Source organism: Diabrotica virgifera, chromosome 3 (assembly GCF_917563875.1).
Source record: "Diabrotica virgifera virgifera chromosome 3, PGI_DIABVI_V3a".
In the NCBI taxonomy this organism is placed as follows: domain Eukaryota; kingdom Metazoa; phylum Arthropoda; class Insecta; order Coleoptera; family Chrysomelidae; genus Diabrotica; species Diabrotica virgifera.
In genome coordinates this window covers 269678606-269698681 of record NC_065445.1, presented here as the reverse complement: position 1 = coordinate 269698681, position 20076 = coordinate 269678606, and the positions used below count along the sequence as shown (strand labels likewise).

The 20076-nt window shown below is 32.4% G+C and overlaps 1 protein-coding gene and 2 long non-coding RNA genes across 8 annotated transcripts; 1 reads left to right on the top strand and 2 right to left on the bottom strand.

Moving 5' to 3' along the window:
* Positions 1-2335: 2335 nt before the first annotated feature.
* On the bottom strand, positions 2336-5848 carry LOC126882433 (uncharacterized). Its single transcript, XR_007697341.1, has 3 exons — positions 4551-5848; positions 4298-4492; positions 2336-2516 (listed from the first exon to the last, which is right to left on the bottom strand). It is a non-coding gene; the product is annotated as an uncharacterized LOC126882433 (long non-coding RNA).
* Positions 5849-10116: 4268 nt separating this feature from the next.
* Positions 10117-11713, top strand: LOC114328283 (uncharacterized). The gene is made up of 2 exons (XR_003652146.2): positions 10117-11047; positions 11383-11713. It is a non-coding gene; the product is annotated as an uncharacterized LOC114328283 (long non-coding RNA).
* Positions 11714-14384: 2671 nt separating this feature from the next.
* On the bottom strand, positions 14385-16413 carry LOC114328272 (zinc finger protein 425-like). Of its 6 annotated transcripts, none has more exons than XM_050647387.1 (3): positions 15645-16413; positions 15339-15491; positions 14385-15032 (listed from the first exon to the last, which is right to left on the bottom strand). In XM_050647387.1, exons 1-3 carry the CDS (start codon positions 16092-16094, stop codon positions 14790-14792), a joined length of 846 nt encoding a protein of 281 aa, XP_050503344.1. In that variant the 5' UTR covers positions 16095-16413; the 3' UTR covers positions 14385-14789. The 6 variants fall into 6 exon arrangements, with proteins under 6 accessions (XP_050503344.1, XP_050503343.1, XP_050503340.1 ...); XM_050647386.1 differs by lacking the exon at positions 15339-15491 and having other exon boundaries at positions 14385-15185; positions 15492-15797; positions 15951-16390; XM_050647383.1 differs by having other exon boundaries at positions 15339-16396.
* Between the last annotated feature and the right edge of the window lie 3663 nt (positions 16414-20076).

Below are 20076 nucleotides of genomic sequence, written 5' to 3'. Positions count from 1 at the left end.
AAAAAAACTTCTTCTTCTTCTTCTTAAGGTGCCTATCCGTTCCGGATGTTGGCGACCAGCATGGCTATCCTAACTTTGCTTGCTGCTATTCTGAATAGTCCGGTTGTCGATGTATTAAACCACTTTCTCAGGTTTTGAAGCCAAGATATTCTTCTTCTCCCTGGTCCTCTCTTTCCAAATACCTTGCCTTGAAGAATGAGTTGCAACAAGCCATATCTCTGTTCATTCCTCATAACATGGCCAAGATATTCTAGTTTGCGCTCTTTGATTATGTTAATAATCTCGCATTCCTTGCCTATTCTACGTAGAACCTCAATATTAGTCACACGATCCACCCACGAAATTCTCAAAATGCGCCTGTAACACCACATCTCAAATGCCTCGAGTTTTCTCAAAGAAGCCTCGGAAAGTGTCCAGGCCTCTACTCCGTATAATAACGTAGAAAATACATAGCATCTGATGATAGAGATTTTGGTAGCAAGAGGTAAATCGTGGCTTCTGAAAAGAGACTTCATCATTATGAACGCTGATCTCGCTTTTCCTATGCGTTGTTTTATTTCACTTGAGTGGTCCCACTGGCTGTTTATGTTGGTACCAAGGTATGCGTAGCTGTCGACCCTGTCAATTAGTTGTTGGTTAACCAAAAGCTGTGTATTTAATATTTCGCGCTTACTGACTACCATATACTTTGTTTTTTTCGTATTGAGATCAAGTCCGTATTCTCTACTTATATCTGATATGCGCGACATTATTCTTTGCAAACCATCTAGACTGTCTGCAAAAACTACAGCGTCGTCGGCATATCTAATGTTGTTCAGACGCACTCCGTTGACTAATACGCCTTCCTGTAGTTCTCCCAGCGCTTGCTCGAAGATACATTCAGAGTATATATTAAACAGCACCGGGGACAGGATGCATCCTTGCCTCACTCCTCTATCTATGGAGACTGCCTCTGTTAATTGGTCTTCCACTTTAATATTGGCAGTTTGGTTGTAATACAAATTATATATGATTCTCAAGTCTCTATCATCAAAAAAACTTAAACTCTACAAAAATGAATATTTTTGGCTGAAACTTTTTTTGAGACTACCTTAAGTACTATACTTTTACATGTTCCAATTATAAATAAAAATAAATTTTAGTTTTCGAGATATAATTTTTTTAAAAAGTCACTTTTTTTACCCACAACACCTATGTAACCCCTTAAAAAAATGTTTGGAAGAATATGTTTGATGGCCAAGATGCATACATATATTTAGAAGGAAAGTTCGTGATTTCTGTAGTATAATACATAATACCGAAGAGGAAGTAGCCCTAAGCGCCGGACTCCACTTGCGATTTGTAGTTGTGAAGATTGAACACATTCTTTCAAATAGAAGTCAATCCATGATTATTTAGTCACAAATGGATTGACTTGTATTTGAAACAATGTGTTCAATCTTCCTGATTACAAATCGCAAGTGGAGTACGGCGGTAATAACACCAAAATATTCCATAGAAGGTACACAGACATTGAAAAATTCCTGGAATATCCCCGAAAACATGTTCCCTGAACATCCCAGGAAAATCCTGTGTCAGCATTTTAAACATTACCTGAATGTCTTATTGGAACATTCCATGAATGTCCACGAATGTTCTCTGGACATTCAAAATATATTTTGTAGACATTCCCTGGATATACCAGAAATACAGTGATGAGCGCTCTAATAACCGGCAAAATAGCACAAAAGATGTATTAAGTAGTGAGATAAAAATACATGAAACTAGTTGAGCTGGGAAATTTAGCGATATTAACTTATACATTTAGATTGTATTGATTGTGTACCACCTTCAGACGTATCAGACGAGTTTGGAAACTACCACTGTCACAGTGACAGTTTTAGTTGACATACTCCTCCGATATGTGTAAAGGTGGGATCAATATAACGTAAATTTAAAGGTTAATTTCGCTAAATTTCCCAGCTCGACTAGTTTCATTTCTTTTTATCTCACAACTAAATATGTTGCCCATATTTTGCCGGTTATTAGGGCACTCATCACTGTACATCCTTGCTGATGTGACAATACCTCCTATCTGTTTTTTCATGAGTTTTGTATGAGAGATGGAAAAACATGTTTTAAGGTCACCTCCTGTGTTCATATGTAAGTTTTGACTTGTTTTGTAGTTCATAGATAGTTTAATTTACTACAAAACAAGTCAAAAAATATCATATGAAAACAGGAGGTGACCCTAAGACAAGTTTTTAGTCTCTCTTACAAAACTCATGAAAAAACAGATAGGATGTATTATTACATCACTGACGATATGTGGCCATACCAAATAATACATCCTTGATAAATATAAACATTTTTATTGAACAAAATCTTTTCATACATTTTTTAATGCAATTTACTGATATTCCTAAATATTTCAAAAAAATGTGTCACATTTGCTTTGTAAACCTTTCTTTTGCCTTTCGTAGCCACATATTCCGTTTCCTTCCTGGTTTTTTGTAGACCACTTCTCTCAGCTGATTCTAAAAAAAAATAAAATAAATGGTAATTTTTCTATCCTTTACAATTAACAATCAGAAGAAATATTATTTACAGATAATGATATGCATAATAATAATAGGTTTGTTCTAGCATCAGTTTGAAACCATCAGCGAATAGTGGACCAGCGTGAGTAGAGGGGATCGCACTGGTGACTGTATTATGTTCTTTTACTGACCAACTGTTTGCTGATGGTTTTTGACTAGTTTGACTGTTTGCTAGAACAAACCTAATAATAATCAATATTTTGTATTTTGACAATGACATCTGATGTGAAAGTCAAAACATTAATAAAATTATTTTTTCAAGTTAACTTTCACATGCGCGTCTTAAAATTGTACTTTTAATACTTGTATCATAAATAACTATTAAAACTATCTTAAGAGGAAACAGTATCGATCAACAGGTAGCGAAAATGTGTTCCAAGATTGCGGCTGTAATTTTGAATATTTTTTCGAGATATTTGGCACACATATTCGTAATATAATAAAGAATGGCGGTACAGAGCCCAATTTGAAAAATATATTAATATGTGGAAATTACTCTGTAATTAAATACAGTATAAAAAAACGAGCTTGTACCGCCATTAAGAACAAAAAAATACACTTTCTTCAAATACAACTTTTTTATCCGATTTTGTGTTATTTTGGAACTACTAAAATTTTTTATTTCATTAGTAGTTCCAAAATTACACAAAATCTAGGCATCCGATAAAAAAGTTTATTTGAAGAAGTGTATTTTTTTGTTCTTCTTAATGGCGGTACAGGCTCGTTTTTTAAATATTGTATAATTACAGAGTAATTTCCACATATTAATATATTTTTCAAATTGGGCTCTGTACCGCCATTCTTTATTATTTTACGAATACGTGTGCCAAATGCCTCGAAAAAATATTCAAAATTACAGTGACAATCTTGGAACACGTTTTGGCTACCTGTTTATCGCTACTGTATTACCTTAAAACATTGTAATTTGCTAAACCAGTATATTTTACTCTACTACTACTCTACTAGCTACCTCATTTTCCACTGTTTCTAAAGACTTGTTTACATGGGTAGAGTTTTGAGGAGAGTAGATTAGCGGTAGTACTCTACCAAAAATGGCTTGATACCATTCACATGAGGAGAGTACAAGTATAGTACTGATGCTAGTATAGTGAAACCGATTTTTGTATTTTTAAACACTCTTGATTATAAGTGTACCTTAAATTCTTAATTTTTTGCTTAAGCTCGTTTACTCCAAAGCCCCCTTTGCCATTCTTTCGACGATTTCATCCTCCGCAGCTTGCTGCAAACTTTTATTTCTGTAGTATACACTACCTAAATTCCATAAACACTGGTATTCGCCGTATTATAGCTCTACAAGTTTTAAAGTTTCATCTTCGGTGAACTTCATTTTCACTATTTACACAAAACACAATTCCAGCCAGAATGACAGCGCCCCCATGTACTCTCCTACCTACTCTATTCTGCCATAATTGAGCGTGTTCCATGGGTAGTGTGCAGCCGAGTAGACATTTTGGCAGTAGTGGTGGTCATAGAGTAGTTACTTTGCCATAGGTTGCTAGTCACTCTACTTTAACTCCAACTATACACTCTACCAGCTATTCTACTGTGCTGAGCATTTTTACAGGTAGAGTTACTCTACTCTATCAAGTACTTGCATCATTACTCTACCCGTGTAAACAAGTCTTAAATCTACTGAATGAAAATCTACTTAATCTTAATCTACTCTTAATGAAAAATGTCTAAAATCATTTACCCACCTAGTATTATTGTAGAATTTAAGACAGTCCAGTGCCTTATAAATAATTTCAATATGAATATTTTTTCCTTTAATTCTCCTTTGATACCACTCCATTTTAGATTTTCTGGAACTTATTTCATTGTGTTAATAGCCCATATTTATTGAAGGAACCTAATCTGGAGATTGTTATTATCGATTAAGTCGGCTGGTTTTCCTATAAGATTAAAATGTTAAAATCTTCAAAAATCGTTACTGTTGTAATTGTAACTTACCAGATATAAAATGATTACAGCAGACAGGCCAGGAAAATTTTCATTTCGCTAGTAAAACCTGTACATTGTATTGCATTTAACCATTGTTGTCTCTCAGATACCTTATTTAGTTCAGTTTAAAAGTGAACTTTATCACAATTACTTTGCATTTCACACTTCAAAACACAACACCAATGAAGCATATTATCTTTCTAAATTAATACTTCCACAGAAAATGTTAAATTAATCTTTGTACAACACAAAATTACAAAGAAATACAACTAAAATTATCTAAAACTCATTAAGAACAGATAGAATAAGATTTATCTTTTACACCCAGTAGCCATATTGACATATTGATTTAATTTTGATTATTATTATGAATCAGTAGAAACGATTATATTTAAATTTGGTAAATATAACTCCGCACGACCACGCAACTCGAAACACAAGTACGCAAACACGGTTGCGTGAAGCGTGGCTCGCAATCGTGAAATTTACGAGACTTGCTCGACCTGTAGATTCTTGTGTTATTAGCGCGCTCATCACTGTATGATATAATATATCTGCTAAATATATAGATAAACTGTAAGGTGTAAAATAGGTGTATACCTACATTCGATAATTATTAATGTTTGGCTAACATATGCTGCTGCATATGCTCATTTGCTCTGAAATGTCTATCACAATGTGAACACTTAAATTTTAGATGGTTTTTTCTATCATGGAAGTTTCTTTTTTTAGCAGAAGGTATAACAGGATCCTCACAGTAATCATATTCAAAATGTTCGTCGTCAATATGCTGCTCCAAGTGCTCATTTTGTCTGAAAAATCTATCGCAATATGGACACCCAATTGTTGAATGTTTCTCTCTATCATGATCATCTCTTTCCTCACTATTCCTCAGTAGATGTGAAATATTCGTCACAGTAATTGCATTTAAAATGATGCATGTCAACAAAATGCTGCTCCCTATTCATAGGTGTCTCCAAACGTCTATCACAAAGTAGACAATAAATTATTTCATCTAACTCTTTATCTAGTTTTTGTCTTTCTTCAGCAGATATGAAGTAATCGTCAAAACAGTAATCACATTCAAAATAATCTTTATCGTCAATAAGCTGTACCATACGCGCATTTGCGATGAAAAGTCTCTCACATCTTGGACACTCAAATGTTAAATGTACCTGATGAAAGGCATTTGTTTGTTCAGATATGAAGTACACCTCACAGTAATCACATTCAGAATTATGGTGATTATTATCAATGGTGGCGTTCAGCGGCGAATGAGCATAAAGTGATCTGCACATCTCGCTCCTTCACGCTGAACGACCTTTGCGTTGTGCGCTACATCGAATGAACATCGAAATTCGATTCATTCGATTCGAAAATGTAGCGGAGCGGTCGTCATCTTTTGGAGCACATTTTGAGTGTAATATTTTGAGTGTAGCATAAAATGACGCATGCGTAAAAGCAATAAACAGGTACTTTTGGCACAGTTTTGGTTCCTATTTTGAGTGAACCAGATTTATAAAGGTATCTATTGTATAATATAATGTTACCTGGTAGAAAATAAAACAGTAGCTAGATGATATCTGATAATTAATTAAACTAAAAAGGGGTATTTCCCTGGGTTGGCTGTATACCCAACAAATTCTAACATGAAGTAAAACCACCTCTATGTAATATGTATAATTTACTAAAATCTTAAAAAATCCCAATTGATTGAATAAAATATGTTCATTCAGAACGTTTTCAGAATGATAATTAATTATTTTTTCTTTAGAGTTTAGAGTAGACAAAATTACAAAATAAAGTTTGGTTAAGTTCTTGACAGCTAAATAAAATATTTGACAAACAAACTGGAGCAAAAATGTAGCGGAATATAAAGAGCAGTTCATTCGATGTATCAGTACTGTGGTATCAGTAGCGTAAATTGATCACTCACCGCTGAACGCACCCAATATGTTGCTTCTTCATGTGCGCGTATGCCCTATCACAATATACACAAGTATACATTTTAATTACAATAAAAGTATAACAAATGAATTCTATATAAACCGAACCACAGTACCGAACTATGAACTTAACTTAACAGCTAGCTAATACCTACTTGTATTTGAGAAATGGAAAAATATATCAGTATCAATAAAATTTTTAAACATGCATAATATGCATTATTGTTTTTATGCGTATCCAGCAGCGTTCCAAAGTGCAAAGTGCACAGTACACGTTTCAAATAGACCAGTAAATGAACGTGAAATACGGCGATACCGTGTAATTTTCAGGGTCACCACCGAATTGCATGAAAGTTTGTATTCAGGTTCTACTCAGGGCCGGATTTAAGGGGGGCAGGCTGGGCAGCTGCCCCCAAAGCCCCAAACTTAAAAAAATCAGCACATTATTCACACAGAATAATTTTTGTCAATCAATTAACTGTAATATTTCGTTATATGGAAGGTTTCTCTCCTATTAAAAATGTATTTTTGGCAAATTACGGTCATAAAGCAGAAGATATATTTAAGACATTCTTGCAAGAAAATGATATCGATTTTAAAAGCTGCAGGGGACAGTCCTACGACAATGCGTCAGTTATGATTGGAAAATATAATGGTGTTCAGCTAAAATTTAAATAACACAATATTTTGGCGTTGGAGATTCCATGTGTCGCCCACTCTCTAAATGTAGTTGCTAAAGCTGCAGCTGCAGCTAAGTGTTGTCCTGCTGCCATAGAATTCTTTGATTTTTTTAAGGACTGTATGAACCCTATGTATTTTTCACTTCCTCTACATATAGATACAACTTGTTAATCGAATGTTTAAAAACGTCTTTAAGCGAGAGCAACGCCTGACCATGGTAGAAATATTATTGTTCCTAAAAAAGAGTAAATACTTTTAGATGGTCGTCTAGAAGTGATGCCGAAAAATAACTAGTTAAAGGTTATAATCAGATTAAAGGAGTATTATCCAAAAGACGATGGGCAACAATGTGAAACTCGTAGCGATACAAATGGTCTGTATAATCGAGTGTGTTTACTGAAAACAGGGATATTTGCAATATTTTGGAATGAAATCTTAGAGAGGACAAACACCACAAGTCGTATTCTCCAAGATCCAAATACTGACCTTAATTCAGGAGTGGCGACACTTAAATCCATTAAAAAATTTATATTCTTTTAAGGAATATTTCAGAGACTGAAATGACAACATCAGAGAAATTTAGGACTCAAAATTTTATAGCTATTATAGATCACTTCATTTCCTCTTCAAGTCATAGGCTTTCGGCATATGAATCCATTCATTCCAATTTTGGATTTTTACATTATTTGGAAAATTTAACTCCCAATGAAATTGAAGCTCACCTACTGAAGCTTACCGACAATTATAGCAATGATTTAGATAAAAAACTAGGTGTCGAACTAGTACAATTTGTAAAATTTTTCAATTCATTTAAGGAGGAAATCGGCTCATCAAATATAAGTAAAGAACTTCAAATGTACCGACGGCGACGGATAAAAGAGAAAAATGTGAATGATGCGGTTCCAAACGTTTTAGTAACACTTCGTTTATATTTAGTTCTGATGGTAACTAACTGCAGTGGAGAGAGATCATTCTAAAAATTTAAGTTAATTAAATCCCGACATGATCAAGGAATTTTCAGTTAAAAATCGCGAAAAGTACCCGGACTTTAACCATACCATAGCCATAACAACAATTTGTTTAATGGTAGGAGTTAGGGCCCCACACCAATTCTGCCCAGAGGCCCCCACTGCCTTAAATCCGGCTCTGGTTCTACACTTACCCTCCACTTCAGTAAAAGAGGCACAAAAAATAGGTAGGTATGAACATCAATATCCGGAAAACAAAAATAGCAAAAATTAATAATAAGTACACCTAGGGAGATGGGAATATATAAATAAAGAAAGAAATTCAAAATGTAGAAAAAATCAACTACCTGGGAAGTATACTCGATAATAAAGGAAAAATAGATGAAGATGTGGAAAACAGAATTAATAAAGCCCGAATAGCATATCACTCGTTAAACAATAGAACCAGTTAGTTTGACAATTAAAAGAAGGAAGTGCGAAATAGATCGGCCATACACTAAAGAAAAGAGACATAACAAAAGAAGTCCTTGAATACAAGCCGACAGGAAACAGAATAAGTGGAAGACATTCAGAAACAAAAAGAGGATTAAAGTAATGTACCTACGTAAGTACCCTTCACTTCAAAGTTGGACTGGTGACGTCGGTTGCTTTTACTTGAGGAGTGAAAGTCACTTATTCTTCTCGGGGGTGAAAAAACATATGTTTAAAATAAGTCCGGAAATGGATAAATTGACTATATAATTCTAAAGCAACTTTTGTTCTATAGGATAGAGTTTTTGAAGATATTCTTCTTTAGCGACGAATCGATTGAGGGTAAAATTGTACATTTACCGCGCGCCTGCGCACACTGACAGTATGTAGTTCATTGCTAATCTTTCAAGATAGGTATGTATAATATGTATCTGTAACCGTGCAAATAAGTCATTAAAAGAATATATTAGTGGTTTTAGGAAATGTATTATTTATTATAATTCTTATTGTGTTTTTGGATTAATAAAATATTATGTAAGCATAACATTTTTACACTATATGTCGCCGTGTTGTGTAATTATATCCGAAACTTACATGTTTATTTCGAGTGCCTCGATGGAGTAGTTAGAAATGCGTTAGATATATAGCACTGAGATTGGAAGGTTGCTGGTTCAATTCCCGCCCGATTCATATTTTTTTTAATTTTTGGTTGTTTTAATAAAATTTTTTTGAAAGTGGTAGATAAGAAAGTTAGTTTGATTTTTAAATAAAATACAAATAACCTTTTTAAGTATATTTACTTCGTTTAAATTACCTATTATATAATAGAAGAATATCTTCTTACGTGCGTACATAGTACACACACATTCTTTTTTTTACTAAGCCAATACTTTTCGAGTTATTTATTGCGAGTGACAATGTTTATTTTCAACAGAAAAAACACGTTTTCAGGCGGTTTTTCGGAAATACCTCAAAAAGTAAATATTTTATAAAAAACATTCTTAGCAAAAATGTAGCTTATAGAAAAATGAATTAAATTGTGTATTCATGAAGTTTATAGACCCAGTAAAAGCAAAGTTGTAGTTCATGAAAAAACGTTCCTATTTCGTCCAAATTTCAAATCGAATATTTCAACGTAAAATAACCAAAAAATGAACTTTTCGCGGAAAGCTTATTAAAGTAGTTTTTTAAAGTGTTTAAAAATGCTTTATTTTCATTTTATATAAAAGTTTCTAGCATAAAAACTAATCTAGTTCGCTAATCTAGTATACTCTCAAAATAAAGTTGTCCCTTTTTTTGCTAAAAAAAAATCTTGAAAATCTCCCCCTTATTAGCACCCCAAATAAAATTAATCGTTAATACAAATTTAGTGGGCCAGAATCAGAATATTTTCTTTGAAAATATGCTAAAATTTTCTGAAATTCAAGACTGTTCTAACTGATTGTTATACAACCAGTAATACGCAAGTTTTTGAGCGACATCTAGTCACTTTTGCACGAACTTCGAAAGGCTATATTACGGCGTTCGAAAAAATAACTGTGAAAATCGCTTTCAAAAATCAACCTAAATTTTAACTGTCATTTTTGTTAAAGTCAACATTAATTTTTACAATATCTTATTTTTATTTCAAATTTACAAAGTCGAAGAATCGAAAACTACTTGTTAACTTACTATTATATTAATAGAAAACAAAGCTTCTGTTGATATTACATATTTAGAAAACTAAGTTTGTGATACCTATTTCCAAAGTTTCCATGTATCATGTATCCAAATCTTCAGGTGATATCACATCATCACTGGAAAGCAGTCTCCAACTAGATTTCTTCTGTGCAAAGCAAAGTCTCTGCTAACATCTCATTGAAAAGCTCTAAGACCATTTCTGATATGGACAACAAAATATATTGTCCTTAAAAGACCCAAGTTGAGCAGATATTTTGGCTTTTGGAGAAAAGATGAAAGAAATAGAAAAGAAGAAACAATGAAAGTAGACAGTAGGAATTAACCCACTTCAGCAGAGATAAAAGACGAGTATGCCGAAGGTAATTTCGAGCCACGACCAACATCTGAATGGAGTGTTCATGTTAAAGTTCCAACTTCAAGAGAAAATCTTCATCGAATAATTATGTGAAACTGTTCAAATCAGCTGAAAGAGTGAACGGATGATCCAAAAACAAAACCTGACTATGGCTCTTTGAGATGTTTTTGATGTGCTTCGGACCAAAGCCACAGAGCCAAACAGAGACAGATGCTTTTGATCAGCTTAAGAAGAGACCAAACATATGATATGGTCACAAACATTTGGTGCAATGTGAATGAAATTGTTAAAATGCTTTTTTACTACTCATCTCTTCTTATGAGCATCAGACAAGCAGTGTAAAGTATCTAGGGCTTATTTACTAGCATGGTAAAAGTTTTTGTTAGACATGAAGCATCTTGTAGGGTGAGCAATTTCTTACATTTTTACTAAATAGTCTCTCATAGCTAAACGTCGCTTAAGATGCAAAAGCTTGTAACCCACAAATGGATTTTTATGGAGGAGAGTAAACAAACATTCTCAGTATGGGAAAGTCGTTAGACCTAAATGGAGAATTTTTATTTAATACCAAGGTATTATTAATACCTTTGTCGATCTTCGCATGCAGAGAATGTTTTGTTGTTCTCTTGTGGAAAAACTATTTGTGGGTTGCGAGCTATTGCATCTTAAGTGACGTAAAATTTAAAATACCAAAACTATGAAATTCACTTCTTAATCAGATTTTATATCTTTTGTTTTAGGGACTATTCCCAAGGCATTACATTTGAAATGTTATAGAAGCAAACATGAGATTCCTTCTGATTGCGAAACATTTACGAAGATCTTTTTACCATGGTTTGTGACGTAGTACAATGTAATTCTTCTCTAGGAAGATTGTAATAACCAATCATAAGAGTTGTATCTGTTTTGTGTTAATATTTATCCAGTTAACTTATTAAATATAAAATATTTTCTTTTTTAAAGATATTAAATGTAAACAGTCTTATCTTTCAGCTAAGCCAATAGATTACAGAACTGTATTCCTTTCAGTTTGAGATACTAACAATAGATAAAATAATAATTTTAACTCTATGAGTGTTATAGTATTGTTTCCTTTTTCAAAGTTATTAAAATTTTTTTGCCCTTCTGTTGTGATATTAGGTATTCCCGTAAGGAAAGACCTCAGGTTAACTGGTTTCAGGCCATAAAAATATATCATAATCATGGCATCTACACTCCTAGTGGACTGATTGCCGCCCTGTTTGGGCTCTTCCGGTTCTTTTGTCATGGATTGTGTTTGTCACTGTTTGTTAACATTTTGATTTACAATAGGGATGTTCACAAAAAATTAAAAAGTCATTTCAAACATGTAAAACGATTAAGAAACACCCTAGGAATAATTGTCCAAAATTTCAACAAAATTGAAAAAGCCTTTCTATAAAAAATCTTTATTAGAAATCTAGCATTATTTTAAATTTCAAGAACGCTTCTCTATTGGCCTGACGTCACTAGTTGCATACCCCAAGCGCGCCATTCTCATAGTGTTACTGTTTACCTGTTTGACGTTTCAAATCATTTTATTTTGTTCTCTTCTTGTTTTATCAGGGTTAAAGTGGAGTTTTATAGTGAATTTGTTTAGTTTAAAGTGGATAGACTGTTTGTAAGGACATATTTTGGGTTTTACAAAAATAAACAAATAAAATGGAAGAAGGTTTTCAGAAAGCCGATTCGTATAAACTACCGACTGTAGTGTAGATGTAACAATGGTGTATGATTTATTGGCATCTTGTAAAAAAATAAATCTACCACAGCTTTACTGAGTGTATATTCCACATAATTTTCCATGTCTTCTTTAAGCTAAAAAAATAAATGCTTAATACTCCACAAAAAAAAATAGAGAAAGTTGTATGCATGCATTGTACGCATGCATATTGTATACATACATTGGCTGGTTATTACTTTACCTTGGTTAGGTGTATTAAAAATATTTTTATTCTTCTTCATGTGCCTTGTCCGTTGTGGACGTTGGCTATCATCATGGCAATTTTCATTTCATTTGAGGCGTTTCTGAATAACTCAATCGATTTTTGTCCAAATCATTGGCATAAGTTTTTAAGTCATGAGTGTCTTTTCTTCCGGGTCCGCGTTTGCTCTCTATTTTACCTTGCGTTATCAGTTGGAGTATACGATATTTATCATGCCTCATGATATGACCGAAATATTTAAGATTTCGTTTCTTAATTGTAAAAGAGATTTCTTTTTGTTTTCCCATTCGACGCAATACCTGTACGTTGGTGTGGGTCGCCCAGGATATTTTGAGGATACGTGGGTACACCCACATCTCGAATGCCTCTAGCTTTTTCATTAATGTTTCCAATATTGTCCAGGCCTCTGCGCCATATAGCAAGACCGGAAATAATAACATTTTAGCAGCCGCATTTTTAGTGGGAGAGATATTATGTCGCAATGGGTGAAAATATTTCTCATGCATGTTGTTAAATGTTGCTATGTCCTTTTCAACTCTAGATCTTATTTCGGTTGTTTCGTATTTCGAGTTGACAACTGTTCCAAGGTAAAAAATATTTTTGAACTTGGGTATTATACATTTTCATTTCAACCAATCTTTTCACTAAATTATTAATGATTTTAATATAATATAAAGTCATACCTACATCCACATGTAGTTATTTCAAGGTTTACTTTTACTGTATGTATTATTAGAATCCCGTTTTTAGGAATATCCCAGTTTAAGGAATACAAATTTGAGGTCCCGAAACTTTTTCATTTACTCTTTAAGGGGGTAGGTGCAAAATCTTGGTCCAATGCTATTTAAATTCATTCATTTTTTTCGAATCCTGAGAAAACTAATAAGTATTTTTGAAAAATGTAAATGCAGAAAGAACAATTACATTATTACCAAGGGCCGAAAGTCTCTGGAAAACTTCTATAATGTTTATTTTATTAAGTTAGTTATTTTAAGTTCTAGTTGCAACAAACTATTTCTTTTTCTGTTGTAAATTGGCTGGAACGGTAATAAAAATCTTATCAGAACTGTTTTTTGATGTATTTACACACCCAGGAACAAAACACCACTTATTTGGCTTTATTTTTAATAATTAAATACGTAAAAAACTGCGCACATTCAAATACACTGAGTAAATAAATATACAAAACTAGTCGTCGATCAAAGACGTTACGACTGCTGACGTCACAGACCGTAGCCTCGCTACAGGGTACCGTTTTTCTAGCCTCCAAGAAAATCAACATTATGAACTCATTTATCTTAAAAAATAAACATTTTTAAACAGTTTTATGATTGTTACGTTTTTATATAGGTACCTTGTAATCTATTGAATTTAACTATATTTAAAAATTAGTGAACATCCCTATTAGTTGTGTGACATGGCATCTCCTACATTATTTCTCCATTTATTTATGTTTTTGCTTATGGTTATCCATTCTCTAACTCCCATCTGTCCATAACTATCTGGTTCTCCCATGTGGTTTTGGGCCTTCCCCATAGTCTGCCTCATACCTACTGGTCTCCATTTGGTGATTTTCTTGATAACTGCTTCTGCATGTAAATGCAGAATATCAGGTTGTCTTTGAGGAAGCTGTATTTCCAGTAGGTTCTGTTTCCTGCCAGTATTCTTTTATTGATGACTATGCTTCTATTGTTACTTTTATTAACTGAATGAAACCCCCAGATATTTAATGTATTCTACCTTTTCAAACTCATAAATGTGAAAAAAAAATAAATACAAAGGATAAAAAACTATTATTTATTAGCACCATAAAATACATATACTAATATTTCAATAAATATTGTTCTGAAGCTATTTTCTTGTGGTCTCTCAATGCACGTTACTATTTTAATTGGGAATGAGCCATAATTTTACTTTAAAATTGTTTATTCGATGTTTTGATTTCAATGATTTCCACTTCTGAAAATCAAAATTGGTATTTTGATAACGATTTGCAAACATCAAATACACTTAATTTCAAAGTAAGTTTGTGGCTTGTTCCCAACTAAAATAGTAAATTTCAATAAACAAAAGCGCAACTAAACTAAATCCCAAGATTATGTAAAACTACCATTACTAACATAAATATTTAATAAACGAAATTATAAACTGCTAAAAATTTAGAATTTAATAGTGTTCAATAATTAATAATGTTTGGAAAACATATGCTGCTGCATATGCTCATTTGCTCTGAAAAGTCGATCACAATGTGGACACTTGAATTTTAGATGTTCCTGTCTATCATGAAAGTCTCTTTCTTCAACAGTTGCAAAGTAATCATCACAGTAATCACATTCAAAATAATGTTTGTCATCAATATGCTGCTCCATATGTTCATTTGCCCTGAAAAGTCTATCACAATGTGGACACTCAAATGTTAGATGTACCTGTCTATCGTGGATGTTTCTTTCCTCAGCAGATATGAAGGAATCATCACAGTAATTGCATTCAAAATAATGTTTGTCATCAATATGCTGCTCCATATCCTCTTCTGCCCTAAAAAGTCTATCACAATGTGGACACTCGAATGTTAGATGGACCTGTCTATCATGATCATCTCTTTCTTCGGCAGATATGAAGTACTTGTCACAGTAATCACATTCAAAATAATGTGTGTCATCAATATGCTGCTCCCTATGCGCATTTGCCCTGAAAAGTCTTTCACAATATCGACACTCAAATGTTAAATGTACCTGTCTATCATGGATGTTTCTTTCCTCAGCAGATATGAAGGAATCATCACAGTAATCACATTCAAAATAATGTGTGTCATCAATATGCTGCTCCATATCCTCTTCTGCCCTAAAAAGTCTATCACAATGTGGACACTCGAATGTTAGATGGACCTGTCTATCATGATCATCTCTTTCTTCGGCAGATATGAAGTAATCATCACAGTAATCACATTCAAAATAATGTTTGTCATCAATATGCTGCTCCATATGTTCATTTGCCCTGAAAAGTCTATCACAATGTGGACACTCAAATGTTAGATGTACCTGTCTATCGTGGATGTTTCTTTCCTCAGCAGATATGAAGGAATCATCACAGTAATTGCATTCAAAATAATGTTTGTCATCAATATGCTGCTCCATATCCTCTTCTGCCCTAAAAAGTCTATCACAATGTGGACACTCGAATGTTAGATGGACCTGTCTATCATGATCATCTCTTTCTTCGGCAGATATGAAGTAATTGTCACAGTAATCGCATTCAAAATAATGTTTGTCATCAATATGCTGCTCCATATGCTCTTCTGCTCTGAAAAGTCTATCACAATGTGGACACTCAAATGTTAGATGAACCTGTCTATCATGATCGTCTCTTTCTTCAATAGATGCAAAGTAATCATCACAGTAATTGCATTCAAAATAATGTTTGTCGTCAATATGCTGCTCCATATGCTCATTTGCCCTAAAAACCCTGTCACAATGTGCACAAGAATACATTTTAAATGATTTCTATATAAAATAAAATAGGAAATTGAAAGCTGTGTTTAAATTATATCACTGTCACGGTAGTGGCTTGATTACTACTATTTATACCTAGATTTAAGTGAAACCCAGAAATGACAAAAGATATCAAAAATCAATATATAAAAATGTATTATTGTTTTTATGCATTTGCATATCTAGTGTTGCTAAGCACAAAGTGCACCTGATTAAGATTACCATATCAGTTTCTACATTCTACATGTTTCAATGTCATTTCAGAATAATAGTCCGAGAAAATGAAGCTTGAAATAGGACAAAACCTTACTATTTTTACAGAATGGACCGATTTGCATGAAAATTTGGAATTAAATTCACCTTACCCTCTACTTCAAAATCTATATTGTGCTGCTTTTTATTTTATAAGGGTGAGAAATATCCCTTATTGCCAAAATCTATAAAAAAAAAAGCTTTAAAAGAGTGAAATTTATTCAGATGCATTAAATAATGGTTCTCTAATACTCTAACTATAATTACTGACTATTTCAACCCTTTAAAATCACATTTTTAAGGGTGAAAACTACCCCTAATTGTTAAAAAAAAGGAGGATAAAATTTGGATCGGTTGATTTAATAATGGTTTGATATTTCTAATATAATTTCTGAGTATTTCAACCCTTAAAAATTATTTTTTGAGGCTGAACACATCTTACTCAATTTTTGTCATACAACAAATTTTCGCAAATCAACTACATATTTGGAAATTAAAAAATCTACAATTTCACATATAGGTACCTAAAATTTTTTTACGTACCTCTGATGCTAATCTTTCTATTCTGAAGAAAGGGACATTTTAACCAAACTACAAAAATTCGTTATTCGCTTTTAACTCCATTTTTTTTAAAACTAATCATTATAAGTCGGTCAAACTTCTACAATCTACTAATACTACATAAACAAAGAAGACTGGTTAATTAGGGTGGTTATTATGGGGTTGTTTTCGCTCACTTTCATAACACCATGCATATTTTTATAAAGCTCCTTAACAACCTGACCTCAACGAACTATATTATGTAGGATCTATTATGAATGTTACAGGGTGAAATTTTGAAATTATACTGTGTGAAAACCGCTTATTATGGAATAAAACTGTTTGTGTCCTTATTTTAGAAAATAATAAAAGACGCTGGTACATGTCAACTTTTAAACTTAAATGTGTACTTTGTGAACATAGATTTAAATGTACAGGGTGATTCATGCAACTCTAGCATAGTCCATCATCTTTATTTTTAATGTAACACCCTGTATTATTTTTATGTTTTTAAAAGCTCCTTAACAAACTATAATTATTACTTAAGGTATATTATAAATATGCAAGGTGAGATTTTGAAACATAAATTTCGTAAAGATATTAAATACAAAACCCAATATTAGGTCTGGATCCCGCGTATGAAAAAAAGTTGATTAATAGCAAGCTGAAAATTTGTTAATAGCTTAAGGGTGTCTAGTCGGATAAACTTTGATATATGGGAACCAGGGTTGCAAAAAAACATGTTTTTTTAATTTTAAACAAAACAAACGTTTTTTTTTTGTTTTAAACGTTTTTTTTTTTTGTTTTAAACATGTTTTTTTTTGTTTTTAAATTGTATGTTTTAAACAAATAAAACTTGTTTAAAACACATTTTTTTGCTTTAAAAATGTTTTTTTTAAATTCTATATTTTAAACAAATAAAACTTAGAAGAAAACATTGTTTAAATCATATTTTCCTAAACATAATATTAATTGAAAGTGTTTGATCTATTATTATTATTCTACTCAATAATAGATAAGAAAACCAATTGCAAAATTAGGAGCTATTGCCTGGGGAACCCCAGACTATTTACTATTTATAAATCCGCATTACAAGTTGTCTATTGCAATAACGTCCATTGTCAGTTATTTTGTGCTATTTCTGGTGGTGCTTAGTGTTTTTTTTTAACATGCAAATGATTTGGTGACCCCAGCTCATTTTTTGGCAAATTTGCTTGATCATCGCTTTATTGAAAATAAACTTATCATCCATCCATTATAAATTATCATCCAGAAGCATTTTAGATTATTATTATTACCAGGCAAAGTGTGTACCCATTACTCCATATGTTTTCTAAACACCTATATTGAGAATGTAAAACCATTGGCATGGTGGCGTTCTAAGAAAAAAATAAATAGGTATACTACAGCATTGAAACTTGCTCAACAGCTTCACACAGCTGTTGCATCGTCAGCCAACATAGAAAGACTCGTCTCATCATAAGGTTTACCATTCCAAACTACGTAATCGGCTAGGCAATGTCAAAGCTGTCAAGTTGGTTTCAATTTTTAAAGAGCTTAATTCCATCAGTGATGACGTGACTGATTTAAATTACAAGATTACTATGAGTCTGAAACAGTTTTGAGAAATTGATTAACTCTTTTGCAAAATATTTTCAGTTTTCCAATTTTTTTGTGTTCAGATTATTAATAGATAAATAATATATATGTTAAAAAGTTTATATAATGTATTTGAGAATTTTTTTGATGTTATATTAATAAAGAAAATGAAAAAAAGCACTTGTTTAATTTAAGTGTTTTAAACATAAGCAAACGTTTAAAACAGTTAATTAAAACAAAATGTTTAAAACAAAACAACCCTGATGGGAACACTGAAACAGGGGCAGTTTTAATTGTGGAATAGACTTAAACGCTTAAACTCTCCGAATAGAGATTAAACTCTCATGCAAAAATCAGACTGCTATTTATCATCTGTCATAATTCCTGTCATTTGACATATTCTACATGTTCCACTCATTAAAACGCCCATTTGGTGATAAATAGCAGTCTGATTTTTGCATGAGAGTTTAATTTCTGTTGGGAGAGTTTAAGTCTGTTCTGTCGGACAAAATACATGTGCCGTTTTCGTGGTCTGACCGTTCCAAATTTTTAACCTGTTCCACAATTAAAACTTTCCCTGTTCCAGTGTTCCCATATATCAAAGTTTGTCCGACTAGACACCCTTAAGCTATTAACAAATTTTCAACTTGCTATTAATCAACTTTTTTTTCATACGCGGGATCCAGACCTATATTGATCTTACTTAGTTTAGAAAATTGATGTCTTTATTTAGCTAATTTAAAAAAATAATACCCTTATTTGATGTGTGATAAATTATTAATTTCAAAATTTTATGTATTATTTAATGTCTTGAAAATTATAAATAATTTCAAAATTTCATCTTATATTACTCATAATAGACCCTACAGCAGTGATACTCAACCTGCGGCCCGCGGGCCGAATGCTGCCCTTTAGCGTTTTTTATGCGGCCCGAAGGCTAACTAAAGTGCCCTGTAAACGATCAAATTATTTGTTAAATTTCACGTGTTTTTCAAATTATTTGATAGTGTGCCGATGCGTTTGAGGCGTGTTTATCCGTGAGGCAGACAATTCAATGACTTTAAAATTATATTGAAATTTTTAAGAACTCTGATTAAAAAGCAGGTGTTATTAACTTTTATTAATAAATTATTAAAGTTAGTGAACAAATACTTATTTTAAAAATAATCAATACTTATTTACTACATTCCAACGACTCATTTAGTAATCACAAGACAAATTCAGGTCCGGATTAACAAAAAAAAAAAAATTAAAATAATTGTGACTTTGAAACAACACACTGATATTGAAATTTTCAAAATTCGTTAGAACATTTGAAAAGACCAAAAAAAACTAAGTTTAATTGCTCGCTTCATTAATTTTGAAATTATATCGAAATTTTTGTTTTGAAAGTTTGAGTATCGAGTTCGAGTTCTTAAAAAATCTGATATAATTTTAAAATTAAAGTCATTAAATTTTCTGCACAAAAAATAGAAGCGAACCATTAAAATTAGTTTTTTGTGCTCTTTTCAAATGTGCAAACGGGTTTTGAAAATTTCAATACACAGGATGTTTCAAGGTCACAATGAATTTATAATTATGTTTAATCCGG

Bases quoted from the DNA above. Each gene is read 5' to 3' on its own strand.
- LOC114328272 (XM_050647383.1), bottom strand. From the start codon at position 16,094: ATGTATTCTTGTGCACATTGTGACAGGGTTTTTAGGGCAAATGAGCAT. The intron at 15,033-15,338 runs GTACATTTAACA...CACGATAGACAG, and splicing joins GAAACATCCATGATAGACAG to GTACATCTAACATTTGAGTG.